General features: G+C 41.4%; 1 protein-coding gene across 2 annotated transcripts in view; it reads left to right on the plus strand.

Moving 5' to 3' along the window:
• Positions 1 to 14782, plus strand: part of LOC127009310 (uncharacterized) — an 89984-nt gene that overhangs the window by 44281 nt on the left and 30921 nt on the right. Inside the window, exon 3 of one of the 2 annotated variants that reach the window (XM_050882262.1) lies at positions 9882 to 9974. The exons of the other annotated variant lie outside the window; for it this stretch is intronic. Coding sequence (XP_050738219.1) covers positions 9882 to 9974 — 93 coding nt within the window. The remainder of the gene's footprint in view (positions 1 to 9881; positions 9975 to 14782) is intronic. 2 annotated transcript variants of the gene reach the window in all.

The raw sequence follows: 14782 nt of genomic DNA on the forward strand, positions 1-14782 counted from the left end.
ATAATAATAATGATAGTAATAAAAATAATAATAATAATAATAACAATAATAATAACAGTAATAATAATAACAATAGAATCGATAAACACTGAAACTAACGATAACAATGATCCTATCAGTTTCGAATCTCATTTTCTGGCGACATTTCAATTTTTTTTTCTCATCACTCTCTCCGAAGACTGACATTGAGGAGGAAGAGGTGGAGCAGGAAACAGAGGAGGAGGAGGAGGAGGAGGAGGTGGTGGAGGGGCAGGCATTCGTCTCGCCCCTCGTGGTCACTTTCCAACGCCGTACCGCCGCGGGGGAGCCGTGGGCGTGATGCTGTTTGCCTCCCTTTGATTGAGAGCCTCTTGAGGGTGGCTTGGTGACGGGCACCGATCAAACCTCAGCAAACAGTGACTCGATGCAACCGGCTGGTGGGCGGGAGCGTTTGACAGACACTCGCCTCACTTTTAAACGTCGTATTAGTCTTCGGTGACAATAATGTGGTTGATTTTGTCTTTTTTGAACTGGTTTTTGAAGGCGTGACTTGTCTTTTTTATATCACTTTTTACGACTGAGTTTGTAATGTGTCGATTTAACTGTGAACACTTCTTACTAACTGCGTCTCAAAAATGGAGTTAAAATGTCATACTAGCCACAGAGCTGTTAAGAAATACTAATAGTGTATGCAACAGCTGGTGGGAGGGGCTTAGGGCAGACACTGATTTCTTAATAATGTTTGTGTGTCTTCAAGATGAACTCGTTTTGAATCCGGGAACTAATTACAGTTTTTCAGCACGAGCGTGAGAGTAAGAGAGAATGGAAGAGTAAGAGGAGAGTATGAGAGAAAAGCAAGAAGGAAGGAAAAAGTAAGAGTAAGATAAAAAAAGGAAGAGGGAAGGAAAGAGAAGGAGACAAGAGGAAGAAAGAAAATGGGAAGGAAAGAGAAAGAGAAGAGTAAGGAAGAAAAGAGGGGAGGAAAGAAAGAGAAACAAGAGTAAGAAAAGAAAGAGTACAAGACAAGAGTAAGAAGAGGGAAGGAAAGAGTAAGAAACAAGAGGAAAGAAGAAAAGTAAGAGAGGAGACAAGAAGGGCACCAATTTCAGCCTCTTCACTCGAGTAAGAGAGAAAGTATACGAGAGGCAACAACCCCAATCTCTTCGGTATTAGCGTGAGTAAGGAAGAGAAGTAAAGTATAGGGCCAAGCGGGAGGTGACGGTTGAAATGGCAAGTGTGCGGTTCAATGGCTGTCTGGGTTGCTGATTGTTGGTTCGGTTACGTAACTTCACTTAACAATTGACATGGACTGCAGTGATGCGAAAAGTTGACTCTCGTATCGGAACAAATCACAACTCAACGGCTCCTTCTTCTTTTTCTTCTTCTTCTTCTTTTTTATGGCAAAGGAGACAGTTCAAGGGCGTAAAAAAAATGAGAAAACAATATTAAAGAAAAAAAGCCCGCTACTTAATGCTCTTGATCATTTCCTTTCCTTGCACCTACTTTATACTAGTCTGAAAATCCCAACAGTAATAAGAACTAAACAAGACACAGCAACAATAACATCATCAACAGTAGTAATGATAGAAATAATGATAATAATAATTTCATAAGATTAAAATCGGGAAACTACTGCAGGGAAAAAGAGATGTTGGGAAAACCAGCTTGGGGAAAACACCGAGTACAGTAGGAAGAAGGAACAAGAGGAGGAGGAGGAGGAGGAGGAGGAAGAAGAAGAAGAAGAAGAAGAGGAGGAGGAGGAGGAGGAGGAGTGGGAAGTGGAGGGTGTGGGAAAGTGACGGCTAACCTCCCTTATCACACACACACACACACACACACACACACACGGAAGCTGCCCCCCCATGAAGCTGAACACACACACACACACACACACACACACACACACACACACACACACACACACACACACACACGACCTCTTTTTGTTTACTCTACCCAGTTCCGTTTTCTTTGACCTTTGGTTTTTTTTCTGATTTCTTTTTGTCTTCCTCTTCTCCACACGTCTCTCTCTCTCTCTCTCTCTCTCTCTCTCTCTCTCTCTCTCTCGTTCTGATTAACTAACTTTCTCTAAAATATATATAATAATAATACACACAAACAACTACTTTACTTTCTCCTAATAACACTTTAAAGTTAATAAGAAAACACTACTAATGCTGCATAATGATAAGGCGTGCGCGGGCAGGTTTGCTTTGTATATATTTAATAGCTTTGCAAATGTGTGTTTGTTTTTCTTCTCTCCCTTGACACGAAGACATTATAATATTAGTCTGAAGAGGCGGAGGAAGTGGTTTGGGTGGTGGTGGTGAGAGGATGTGTGTGCGTGTGTGTGTGTGTGTGTGGGGGGAGAGGATGTGTGTGTGTGTGGGGGGATGGAGGGGGAGAGGGGAGGTGTGTGTGTGTGTGTGTGTGTGTGTAAGAGACGGACACACACACACACACACACAACCCAGACACACGAAAGCCTTCAAATCCAACCACCAAACATAACAAACACAATCAACACGAAAACAAGCACATAAACAAACAAACAAACAAACATAACGAGGGCAATCAACACCCATTTTCCTTACCCACATTACCTTCCCTCCTCCAAAGAAAACGGGAACGGAAAAAAAAGTTAAGGTAAACTAAATCAAAATGTCACACTCCTCATATGTCAATCAAGGGAGACGTTTCAGCCTGACAACCACACACGATTACTGAGGCGAGAACGAGAAGACCCGAAAGACCCGCTCCCATTTGCGCCCGGGAGTCGAACTGGGGTTACTTTTTTGTGGGTTCGAGGAAATGGAGAGGGGGGTGGGGGGGGGCCATGGACACTCCTTTGTTATTTCGTCAATCTGTCCATCTATCTGTTACTTTGTCTTTCTGTCTTTTCTGTCCATTGTCACTATTTTTTTTATTCATTAGTACTTTATTTTTGCCCTTGAGCTGCTTCCTTTGCTGTAATAAAAATAAATGAATAAAATAAAAGGATGTGTGAATGGGTGCTTTTTTGTGGGTTCGAGGGGGGGAAGGGGGAGGGGAAGGAGTCTTGTGTATGCAGAGGAAGGGAGGAAGGAGAAGAAGGAGAGGAGAGGCAGGAGTCGGGGGGGGGAGGGAGGTCATGGATGCATTTTTCCCTCTCTCCTCTACTTCTCAATATTTCTTTAAGCTTCTTTTTCTGGGCCTTCACGTTAGTCTGACAGGGTGAAGGGTCTTGCTGGGGGTTAGGGGAAGTGTGATGGGGAATGGGTGGAGGGGAAAGGGTGGACGGGGAGAGAGTGGAAGGGAGGATGAAGGTGGAATGTGGAAGGGGAAGCATGGAGATGGGAAGGGTGGAGGAGGAAGGGTGAAGGGGAAAGAGTGGAGGGGGACGGGTAGAGGGGAATGGGTGGAGGGGAAGGGACTCGGGGGTAAGGGGTGTTTTATCTTCCTCTTTTTACTTCCCTTTTTCTTCAAACATCTTCATCTGGGTCTCTCTGTGTTGGTTTGACGTGGGCAAGTTTCGGTTATGCATCGTCTCTTTAACGCCTTAAGGGCTCAACAGCACATCACTGACCCCTTTCCTTGAGTGTGCGTGCGTGTGTGTGTAGATCATCTGAGAGTAAGAGCAAAGGATGGAAGGATTGTAGGAGGGATGGTGAGATACAAGGAAGGATGCGTGTACTGTCTATGTGGTTTCTTTTGCTTGTGTGTGTTTTTACTTGGAAGTAGGAAGGAAAGGGAACGGGAAGGATGTGAGAGTTGGAGGGAAGGAAGGAGGAAGACAGGGAGGGAGATGATGATGATAATGATGATGAGAGAGTTGATAAGAAAAAGGTATAGCGTGTGTGTGTACTTTGCCTTTGTGTGTGTGTGTGTGTGTGTGTGTATGTGTGTGTGGAAAACGAGGACGGAAGGAACCGAGGAAGGAAGGAAGGAGAAAGTAGTAGAGATATAACAGGAGACATGGTGAGATGAAAGGAAGTGCACATGTACTCTTGATAACTTAAGTGGTTTATGAGCGTCTGTATAATTTATAGGAGTTAAGCGAGGAAAGGGAAGCGGAAGAGAGAAGAGATGATGTGAGGGTATGGTAAAGTGTAAACAATAAGAAAGTAAGGAAAGAGTAAAGAAAGGGAAGGGAAGCGGAAGAGGGAAGATATGATGTGAGGGTTGGTGATAGTAGAGTGTAAACAATAACAAAATAAGGAAAGAGTAAAGAAAAGGGAAGGGAATCGGGAGAAGGTATATGATGATGCCAGGGACGGTGATAGAAACGAAACTCTACATGTACGGTATTAATTTTATTGTCTCTAACCTTTTTGTGCGTGTATAAAAAGTGCAGAAAATAAAGGAACGTGAGTGTGTGGGAAGGATGGGAAAAAGTACAGTTTATATACACCAACACCACTTATACGGTCCGAGCTGTTTATGTAGTAGAAAAAGAATGTGAAGGAGTCATTGAGATAAAGGGGGAAAGAAATACTACCATGTCTGGTCTATTAAGGTCAAAGAAATGGTAGTGGTTGTATCTTCATGTTACTTTGACCATTACTTAGACATATCTGGTCATGAAATGTGACCTCACTTCTAAACTATTTTCCCCTCTCTTAAATGGTAACTTAGGTCCTTCCTCCATTCTCTTCAACAGTAACCTAGCTCCCTCCCCTAACTTATATGGTACCCTACTCCCCCTACACCCACAGATTGTATATATAACAAACGATGAGAAGTAATACTGATGAGTGATGGAGTCAGTACAGCTTCCATCACTAGACCATTTCCTCAACAGTTTCTCGCCCCCTCAACTATCTTTCATATAGTAACCTAGCCCTATTACGCCCAAATATAGATTTAACATGGCAGAAGATAATGGGAGGGAATTTAAAAGGTGATGGAACAAGTACAACACTTTCTCGACCCCATTACGCCTATAGATTCTAGCATGGTAGAAGATAATGGGCAGGATGTTTAAAGGGTGATGGAGCAAATATAGTCCAAATCACTTAAGTCAACCCTTTTTTCAACACTTTCTCGACCCCATCATGGTAACCTAGCCCCATTACTCCCATAGATTCTAGCATGGCAGACGATGATGAGAGGGATGTTTAAAGGGTGATGGAGCAAATATAGTCTCCATCACTTACGTCAACCATTTCTTCAACACTTTCTCGACCCCATCACTGTCTTAACCTAGCCCTATTACGCCCATAGATTCTAGCATGGGAGACGATGATGGGATGGGATATTCAAAGGTGTTAGAGTAAATACAGTGAATACAGTCTCCATCAATTGACCATTTCCTCACACTTTCTCAACCCCCATCACTGTCTATACCCGAGCGCTGACAGACGAGGCTTGACCTGTTTAAAACGAGTATATTCACCTGGACTGCAAGTATTTTTCCTGATCGCCAGCCTCGTTTCTCTCGGCCTGAAGAAATGTTCGCTGGTGTATTATTTAACTGGTTCTATATTCTTCCTCTCCGACGCGGGTATTTGCCTTCTATTTTTCCTTTTTTTTTTCTCTCATAAGGAAATAAAGTCTTTCTCTTGACTTATATTTTTTCTTCGTGTGTTATTTAGCTGGTTTTATTTATTATTTGTTCTGACATGAATATTTATTTTACATTTTTATTTTTTTCTTATCATGAACTATTTTTTCGTCCTATAAAATTTTCTTCCCGTATAGTTTTCCTGGTTTTAGTTTTCCTATGATGCAAATATTTATCATTACTTATTTTTTCCTTATCGTTAAATGACTTCTTTTTTTTCTCTTTTTTCCTATCTTCAATAACTCCTTTTCTCCTTTCCCCTATCGTTAAACCACTTTCTTGTTTTCTTCCTTTCTCTCGTCAAATAATTCATCTTTTTCGCATTTTCTCTATCGTTTAATAACTTTTTTCCTCCTTTTCCATATTATTAAACAACCTTTTTTCTCCTTTTTCCTATCGTTAAATATCTTTTTCTTCCTTTCTAAAACCCTATCGTTAAACTTCTTTTTCTCCTTTTCCCTATTGTTAAATATCTTCCTTTTCTCTCCTTTTCCCTATCGTTAAATATCTTCCTTTTCTCTCCTTTTCCCTATCGTTAAATATCTCCTTTTCCCTATTGTTAAATATCTTCCTTTTCCCTATCGCTAAATATCTTCCCTTTCTCTCCTTCTCCCAATCGCTTAATAACTCCTTTGCTCTCTTTTTACCTATCGCTAAACAACTTTTTCCTCCTTTTCTCTAAAATAAATATCTCCCTTTTTTCCTTTTCCTATCATTAAATAACTTCCTTTTTATCTCTTTTTTCCAATCGTAGTATAACTTTTTCTCCGTTTTCGATCATTTAACATCTCCCCTTTTGCCTCCTTTTCCTCATCGTTCAATGTCTTCCTTTCTTCTCCTCCCTGGCGCCGTGTTTGCTTTCCCTTCAGGTTGATTTTTCTCCCTCCCTCCTCGCCTGCCTGACACTTAAAATATAGACGGCAGTAAACTCGGCGGCCGTGATCTCCCGCTACGGTCACTTTCTTTCTGCTTAACTTTCTGCCAAACATGTTCTGGTTGTTGTTGATGCTGTTGCCTGCTTTCTCTCTCTCTCTCTCTCTCTCTCTCTCTCTCTCTCTCTCTCTATCTACCTACCTACCTACCTGGAGATATTTTAATTAAGAGGAACTGATCCAATAAAGAGGACACGGACACAGCCTCTCTCTCTCTCTCTCTCTCTCTCTGCTTGATGCTTGCCTCTTCTTGTTCTTCTTGTTCTTCTTGTTCTTCTTCTTCTTCCTCCTCCTCCTCCTCCTCCTCCACAGAAAACACACTCGACACCCCGCTGGTATGAACGTCTATCCCTGACCTCATGGAAACACAAACACTCGCTCCCTCAGGCCAAGACCATCGAGTGTCCCCTTAAAGGCCCACCCCTAGAAAAAGAAAGAAAACGGGAATGAATTTTTTTAAACGTTTGTTGCTCAAGAACCTTCCTATCCCTGGCCAATTTCGAGAAGGATTCCTCTCTCTCTCTCTCTCTCTCTCTCTCTCTCTCTCTCTCTCTCTCTAATCTCTAATTGTTTTTCTCATATTTTTAAGAATCTTGGGGTCCTTGGCATATTTTGAGGCATTCTATTCTCTCTCTCTCTCTCTCTCTCTCTCTCTCTCTCTCTCTCTCTCTCTCTCTCTCTCTCTCTCTCTCTCCAGCAAGTGTTGATATATTTGCCATCTTAAAAGGGGAAAGTTTATTAGGTCGGAGGAAGCGGCGGCGGTGGCGGCGGCGTGACTCGGTGTGCTGGTCAGCGATTGGGCAAATATTATCGATTCTATATATGCAAAGGTGACTGCATGGACGGCGCTTTCTGGACACTAGCTTCTTATATATCGTCACCTTCGTAAACAAGCCGCCTAAGTCATTATTTTCTACTCTTCAGGAAGTTAGAAAAGAACCGTCATTATCTCATTTGGCTTTTGAGATTTAGGTAGAAATGAAGAGGCCAATTCTAGAACACTCAAGCCCTGAATGACGAAGGGAACTTTGTAAAAATGGGCGTCACATGTTGAAAAATTGATGTAGACAAAAAAATGGAGATCTATGAAAAATGACTTAGGTGATTATTTTATGAGGATGACGATATATTGTTTTAGGATGTTGCTTTCTTAGTTCTTCCTTTTCTTAGTTTCTGGACACCATTATTGTTTACGGACACTGTTGTTACTTACGTCTTTTGTAGGTTTTGTCTTACTGGAAGCTATCACTGTTTTTTTTAATGTGGCTTTAATAGTTTTTGCTTTTCTTTATACTGTTACTGTTTTAGGATGTAGTTTTCTTAATCTGTTTTTTTTATGGATATCACATACTGTTTTTGATGTGATTTTCTTAGTGTTTTCCTTTTCTGGATATTGTTACTGTCTTAGGATGTTGTTTTCTTAGTTTTTTTTCTTTACTTCAATTTTAGCATGTTACTCTTTCGTGGATATTTGCTTTGGTAGGCTATCGACACCACGCGAGTATGTAGGCTATCTTCTCTCCCCCCCCTCCCCCCTTCTCTCTCTCTCTCTCTCTCTCTCTCTCTCTCTCTCTCTCTCTCTCTCTCTCTCTCTCTCTCTCTCTCATGACCATACCCTGTTTACTGTACGCTGCTATCCATGACCTTGTCCTAATCTTCAAACACATCTTCGTACTCTCCGCCTTTCAAATTTCACGCCGCTTGCCCTTCGGTAGCTTATCTTTAATTAGTATGTAGTATGTGGGCCACTTTTTGGTGTGTTGATCCTTTTGCCCTATACAAGATACTCCCCTTCCTTCTTTCAAGTTCGCATACCCTTAGTTGTATATTATTTTCTTCCCCTGCTTCCCTCCCTCTTCAAAGGCTTATCTATATTCTTTTTCTTTCTTAGTTTCTTTGTCGTTGTTAGTTTTTTTTCTCCTCTCCTCAAGGCTTATTAATTTTCTTGTTTTCCTTTAGTTTGTTTGGCTTCCTTATAGTTTTCAAGTCTTTTTAAATGTCCCTTTTGTCTATGCTTCCCTTTTCACTCTTTATAATACTCCTAAACATTCACAAACCTACATTAGATCACAAACAGTAAATTCCCCTTTTTTTTCATGCCAAACCTATCAATTATTTTCTTGTTTTGTTTTAGCATGCCTATAGTTTTCATCTCTTTCAATGTCTCTTTTGCCTATGCTCCTTTTTTTACCCTTCATGGTACTCCTAAAACATTCACAAACTTACCTAAGCTCAGACATGCATAATACTTTCTTCCTTGCCAAACCTATCAATTATTTTCTCGTTTTGTTTTAGCATGCCTATAGTTTTCATGTCCTTCAATGTCTCTCTTTTTGTCTTTGTTCCTCTTATTACCTGTAACTTAGTATCTTTATGGTTTTCATCTCTTTCAATGTCTCTCTTTTTGTCTTTGCTCCTCTTTTTACCGGTAACTTTGTGATACTCCTAAAACATTCACAAACTCACCTAAGCTCAGACATGCATAATAGTTTCTTCCGTGCCAAACCTATCAATTATTTTCTCGTTTTGTTTTAGTATCTTTATGGTTTTCATCTCTTTCAATGTCTCTTTTGCCTATGCTCCTTTTTTTACCCTTCATGGTACTCCTAAAACATTCACAAACTCACCTAAGCTCAGACATGCATAATAGTTTCTTCCGTGCCAAACCTATCAATCTATATTTTTCTTAGTATCTTTTAGCCTTTAAGATTCATATCCTTAAAACCTCCACTCTACGACCTTAGCACACAAGCAGTACATCATTCTCTTCCTCCTTTCCCCATGCCCAAACCAATCACTTTTAATTTTTCTTAAGTATGTTTAGCATCTTTGTTTTTCTTCTTTGTTTTCCTTAGTTTCTTTGCATCTTAGGATTAATATCTTATAAACCTCAACCTTACTACTTGATGCACTATATTACTCTCATCTTACCTATCACTTTCCATTTTTCTTCTCCAGTGTGTTTATTTTATCATCCTCAACTTTCCCGCTATTACTTACTCTTATTTTCTCTACGTCCTTAGATTCATGTCCTTTAAACCTCTAACCAACGATTTTAGCACAGTGGCAATATACCTCTCTCTTCTCTTCTTCTCACTAAAAACCTATCACTTTCCATTTTTCTTCTCCAGTGTGTTTATTTTATCATCCTCATATTTCCCACTATTACTTGCTCTTATTTTCTCTACGTCCTTAGATTCATGTCCTTTAAACCTCTAACCAACGACCTAAGCACAGTGGCAATATACCTCTCTCTTCTCTTCTTCTCCCTAAATACCTATCACTTTCCATTTTTCTTCTCCAGTGTGTTTATTTTATCATCCTCATCTTCCAAGCTATTAATTTTCCACCCCAACGACCTTCCTTCCTCCCTCCCGCCACCACCAAGGGCCTTTTTAACTTTCCTTTCTCCGCCAACACCAACACAGCGGCCAAAACCCACACCTCCACACACTCCCTTGTCTTCAATCAAGCAGGCACGCACCTCCAGGACTCGGTCAACACTCGCCTTCCCAGGACAGGTGAGTGGCGCTTACCTGGCCGCCTGAGCGCTAATTGCCATGAGCCAGCATAATATATCTGAGGAGGGGAGGGGGGAAAGGGGATTGTTTGTGTGTGGAGGGGGAGAGAGGGGCAGGAGAGGGGAGGGTGTTTATGTGTGTACGTGTGTAGGGGAGGGGTCTTGTGTGTGTGTGTGCGTGTGTGTGTAATGTCTTTTTTATTGCATTAAGATTGTGGTATTATTTATCTCCTTCGTCTGTCTGATCAATCGTCCTTCGGTCTTTAGTTGGCTTGCGAGGCTGAATGTTTGCGGAGGTAAATTATTTAATGTTTTTTTACCGAATTAAAGTCTGGCTTTGTTTATTTATTTATTTTTTTATTAGAAGGACGATCTCTCAGGAAGCTAACTTTGCATATTTAATCATTTAGTTTCCTGTTTTTTTTTTACACGGATTTATCCTTCACCATTCTTTACTTGACATTGTGAACCCAATTTGTTTTTTGTAGGACGATCTTTGACGACTTTCGATATATGATTTAGTTCACTTTTACTTTCATTAATTTATCCATCCTTTACCTTTACAATACGAACCAATTTTAACTTTTCATTCACTTCATTTTCTTTACAAACATGATTCAAGACAAAGACAACCTCAGAGACCTTTGCATATGTGATTTAATTTTCTTTTACTTTCACTAATTTATCCTTCATCTTTACTTGACATTACGAACCGAATCTGCCTTTGCATTTCCTTAATTTCCTTCGCTTATACGAGTCTCGTCACGCCAAGGAAGTTGAATGGGAGGGTAAATTTAATGTTTTGTCGAATTCAAGTCCAACATTATTTATTCTCTTTAGAAGGACGAAGGACAACTTTGCATAATCAATTAGATTTCCTTTTTTTTCACTGCTATCCTTCATTCTTTACTTGACATTAGGAACCGAATGTTTTTAAATGAACAATCTCAGGAAGCTTTGCATATATAATCGTCTACTTTTCTTCTTTCACTAACATTCTTCATCCTTAACTTGACACACTAAAATCCGAATCCGTCTTTCCATTTACATCCTTTTCTTCACATATACGAATGCAGACACGCCAATATCCTTCTCCCTTTTTACACAAGCGCTCAAAAACGACTCAACAACAAGAGATTTCAATGCTACAGTACGGGGGAAGATATCACAATAGCATCCAGTCTTCAAAAACGACTCTAACAGATTCCAATACCACTGTACGAGGCAAGATATCACAAGGCAAGTATTAAAAAACGACTCAACAACAAGAGATTTCAATGCTACAGTACGGGGGAAGATATCACAATAGCATCAAGTCTTCAAAAACGACTCTAACAGATTCCAATACCACTGTACGAGGCAAGATATCACCAGGCAAGTGTTCAGAAACGACTCCAGTAGATTTCAATACCGCGTGGAGGCGAGGATATCACAATCGTATACAATGTCCAGTGTTAGGGCGGCGGCCAGCTCATGCAAGTGAATAGGGCTTAACGAAAGATAGGATGACCCGTGGAACTACAGCGTCTCATTGGTATTCACGGAACGAAGCCTTTATGTTAGCGCTACGTGAGCCATGATAAGTAGTAGTAGTAGTAGTAGTAGTAGTAGGAGTGGTGGTGGCAGTAGTAGTAGTAGTAGTAGTAGTAGTAGGAGTGGTGGTGGTAGGAGTGGTAGTGGTGGTGGTGGTAGTAGTAGTAGTAGTAGTTGTAGTAGTAGTAGTGAATCATGATGCGTGGGAGCGTAATCTTGTTCTATAGATCTCTCTCTCTCTCTCTCTCTCTCTCTCTCTCTCTCTCTCTCTCTCTCTCTCTCTCTCTCTCTCTCTCATCATAATTTTTTTCTCTATATCATCACTAAAAATTGTAGGTATCACTTCTCTTTTCTCACTTACTCACTTCCTCTTCCTTCCTCCTTACTCACTTCCTTCCTCTCCATTCCTCACGCCTTATCTCACTTCTTTTCTTTCCTCCTCCGATGCACTTTCTTTCGTTCCCTCCTTTCTACTTCCTCTTCCTCTCGTATTTCGTCTTTCTTATGATCTTTTGTTTGTGGTTTCCTGCTTTCTCTCGTCTTCCATTCTTATTTTCCTTCCTCTGAGGCGTATTTTCACTGCCTCGTACATTCTATTCTCTTTTCTTTTCCTTTACTCTCTTTCTTGCACCTCCAAATTTCCCTCCTTGCTCTTTCTCTTGTTTCCTTCTTTATTTCTTTTTCTCATGCCATTTTCTCTGACTCTCTTTCCTCTCTTCTGTCCATCTATTCCCACTTTCGTACTCTTTCCTACCCCTTCCTAACCTTCCTTATTCATCTTTCTCTTGTTCCCCTCTTCGTTTCTTTCTTCCTATACCACTCCTTCTCCCAACATCTTTCCTCTCTTCTTTCCCTCTATTCCCTCTTTCGTACTCTTTCCTACCCCTTCCTAACCTTCCTTATTCATCTTTCTCTTGTTCCCCTCTTCGTTTCTTTCTTCCTATACCACTCCTTCTCCTAACATCTTTCCTCTCTTCTTTCCCTCTGTTCTCTATGTCTTTCCCCTACCATCCTTCATTATTTTTCTATGTTGTTTCCTTCGTGGCTTCTTTCACAGCATACCACATATTCCTTCTCCCACCCTTCCTCCCTTTCTTCTTTCCCTCTATTCTCTCTTTCCCACACCTTCAAACCTTTCTTTCTTCCTCTATTGTTCCCTTCATTTCTTTCTCCACATACCACTCCTTCCTTCTCTCCCACCCTTCCTTCCTCCCTTTCTTCTTCCCTCCCACACCTTCGTTACGTCACAGTGATAAATACCTCGTGAGTCACCATTCCGGAGTGTGAGAGAGGGAGGGAAGGAGGAAGGGAGAGGGAGGGAGGTAGAGGAAGAAGAGGAGGGAGAAGATGATACATAATGAGACAATGATATGACTTGAATTACAACATATAATAAGGAGAACAAAGACCTTACGAAAATTGCTTTACATTTGTTTTGAGTCATAAATAGAGTTAGATAGATAGATAGATAGATAGATAGAGATAGATAGATAGATAGATAGAGAGAGAGAGAGAGAGAGAGAGAGAGAGAGAGAGAGAGAGAGAGTATTCCACGGTCTCTTTTATTTACTACTATTTTTTTTTTAAGCTGAAGCAAAAACAAATGCAATCGGAAAAGAGATAAAAAAAATGAAGATAGAGAGAGAAAGAGAGTTCCACGTTCTTTTTTTCTTTTACTGTTATTTCTATTTTTATTTCTTAGACGCGACGGAAGCAGGTGCATGATTAAGGAGGAGGAGGAGGAGGAGGAAGGAGGAGGAGGAAGGAGGAGGAGGAGGAGGAGGAAGATAAATGAATGCAGGTACAAGCGAAACACGAGAACGCCGATTACTAAGCAGGAAGCGACTCTCTTTTCCTCTCTTTCTTCTCGCGTATTCCGCCGAGCGCCGCGCCGCATCACGTGACCGGTTTGTTGACATCATCAGCTGGTCGGGTCTTGCAGGTCTCGTATCCCACACCGTTGACGTCTTGAGTGCTGAATGCAGGAGCGGCGGTTGGTTAGTCATTCTCTCTCTCTCTCTTTCTCTCTCTCTCTCTCTCTCTCTCTCTCTCTCTCTCTCTCTCTCTCTCTCTCTCTCTCTCTCTCTCTCTCTCTCTCTCTCTCTCTCTCTCTCTCTGCATCTGTCTGTTTAAATCTTTGCCAGTCCGTCAGTTTTGCATGCATGGTTCTTTCTGTCTCTTTCTCAGTTTTCATCTCTCTGTCTCTCTCTCTCTCTCTCTCTCTCTCTCTCTCTCTCTCTCTCTGGGGTTCTTAAATGATTAGTAAGAAAAAAAAAACTTGCTGCAACTATAGACATCAAATATAAGGAGATTCTGAACCTACATGACGTCCAGATCCTACAGAGAAGGGGTTGAAGAGGAGGAGGCGTTAGCAGTACTTTCTTTCTTGCCGGGGAATGACACGCCTTGCAACCCCCCCCCCTCTGCTTCCCCTCCCACCCTCAGTCTCCCCACCTTCTGCTTGCCTACCGCCGTGGCCTCTCTCTCCCTCTCTCTCCTCTCCCCAAGTGACCTTTAGCGCGCCTGGTTCACGGCCTCTCCTATCGGGTTCTTCAAATTCATTACGACCCCGATGCAAGAATCACCACCACTACCAGCTTCCTCTCGTCAAGCATTTTCCTCACCCTTTCGCTTTGCTTCTCTTTCATTTTTGTTTCTTTTTATCGTTGTTTCCTGCTTTTCTTTTCTCTTTCATTACGGCCCGACGCAGGGATCACCACTTCACCAGCTGTCTTTCGTTAATAACCTCCATCAATCTTTTCCTTTTGTTTTTCTCTCTTTGCTTTCCGTCTCTTGGTTTTCTTTTCCCTTTCTCAAGCCCCGACGCAAGAGCCATCACTATATGCCATCACCACCACTATCACGCTCTTCTTATCAATCATCTTCAATCTTTCGAATTCCTTTCCTCTTTCTTCGGCTTTCAAGAGAACCATCACGACCATTACTACTAACACTACCACCACAACTGCTACTACCTTCTCTTCTCATCAACCATCTTCAATCTTTCGTCTTCCTCTCCTCTTTCTTCGGCTTTCAAGAGAACCATCACCACCACTACTACTAACACTACCACCACTACTGTTGCTACCACTACCACGCTTCCATCGCCTACCTTCCTTTCTCCTCCCCTTCCAGACGAAGCAACATTACTAACACCATTATTACCACCACCAACACCACTAACTCACTAACACCCACCTCGTCAACCCTCTCTTCCTCCTCCATTCCTCATACATAAGATCTCATATACAAGAACTCTACACAATTCCTACATCT

This window comes from Eriocheir sinensis, chromosome 40 (assembly GCF_024679095.1).
Source record: "Eriocheir sinensis breed Jianghai 21 chromosome 40, ASM2467909v1, whole genome shotgun sequence".
NCBI classification, from domain to species: domain Eukaryota; kingdom Metazoa; phylum Arthropoda; class Malacostraca; order Decapoda; family Varunidae; genus Eriocheir; species Eriocheir sinensis.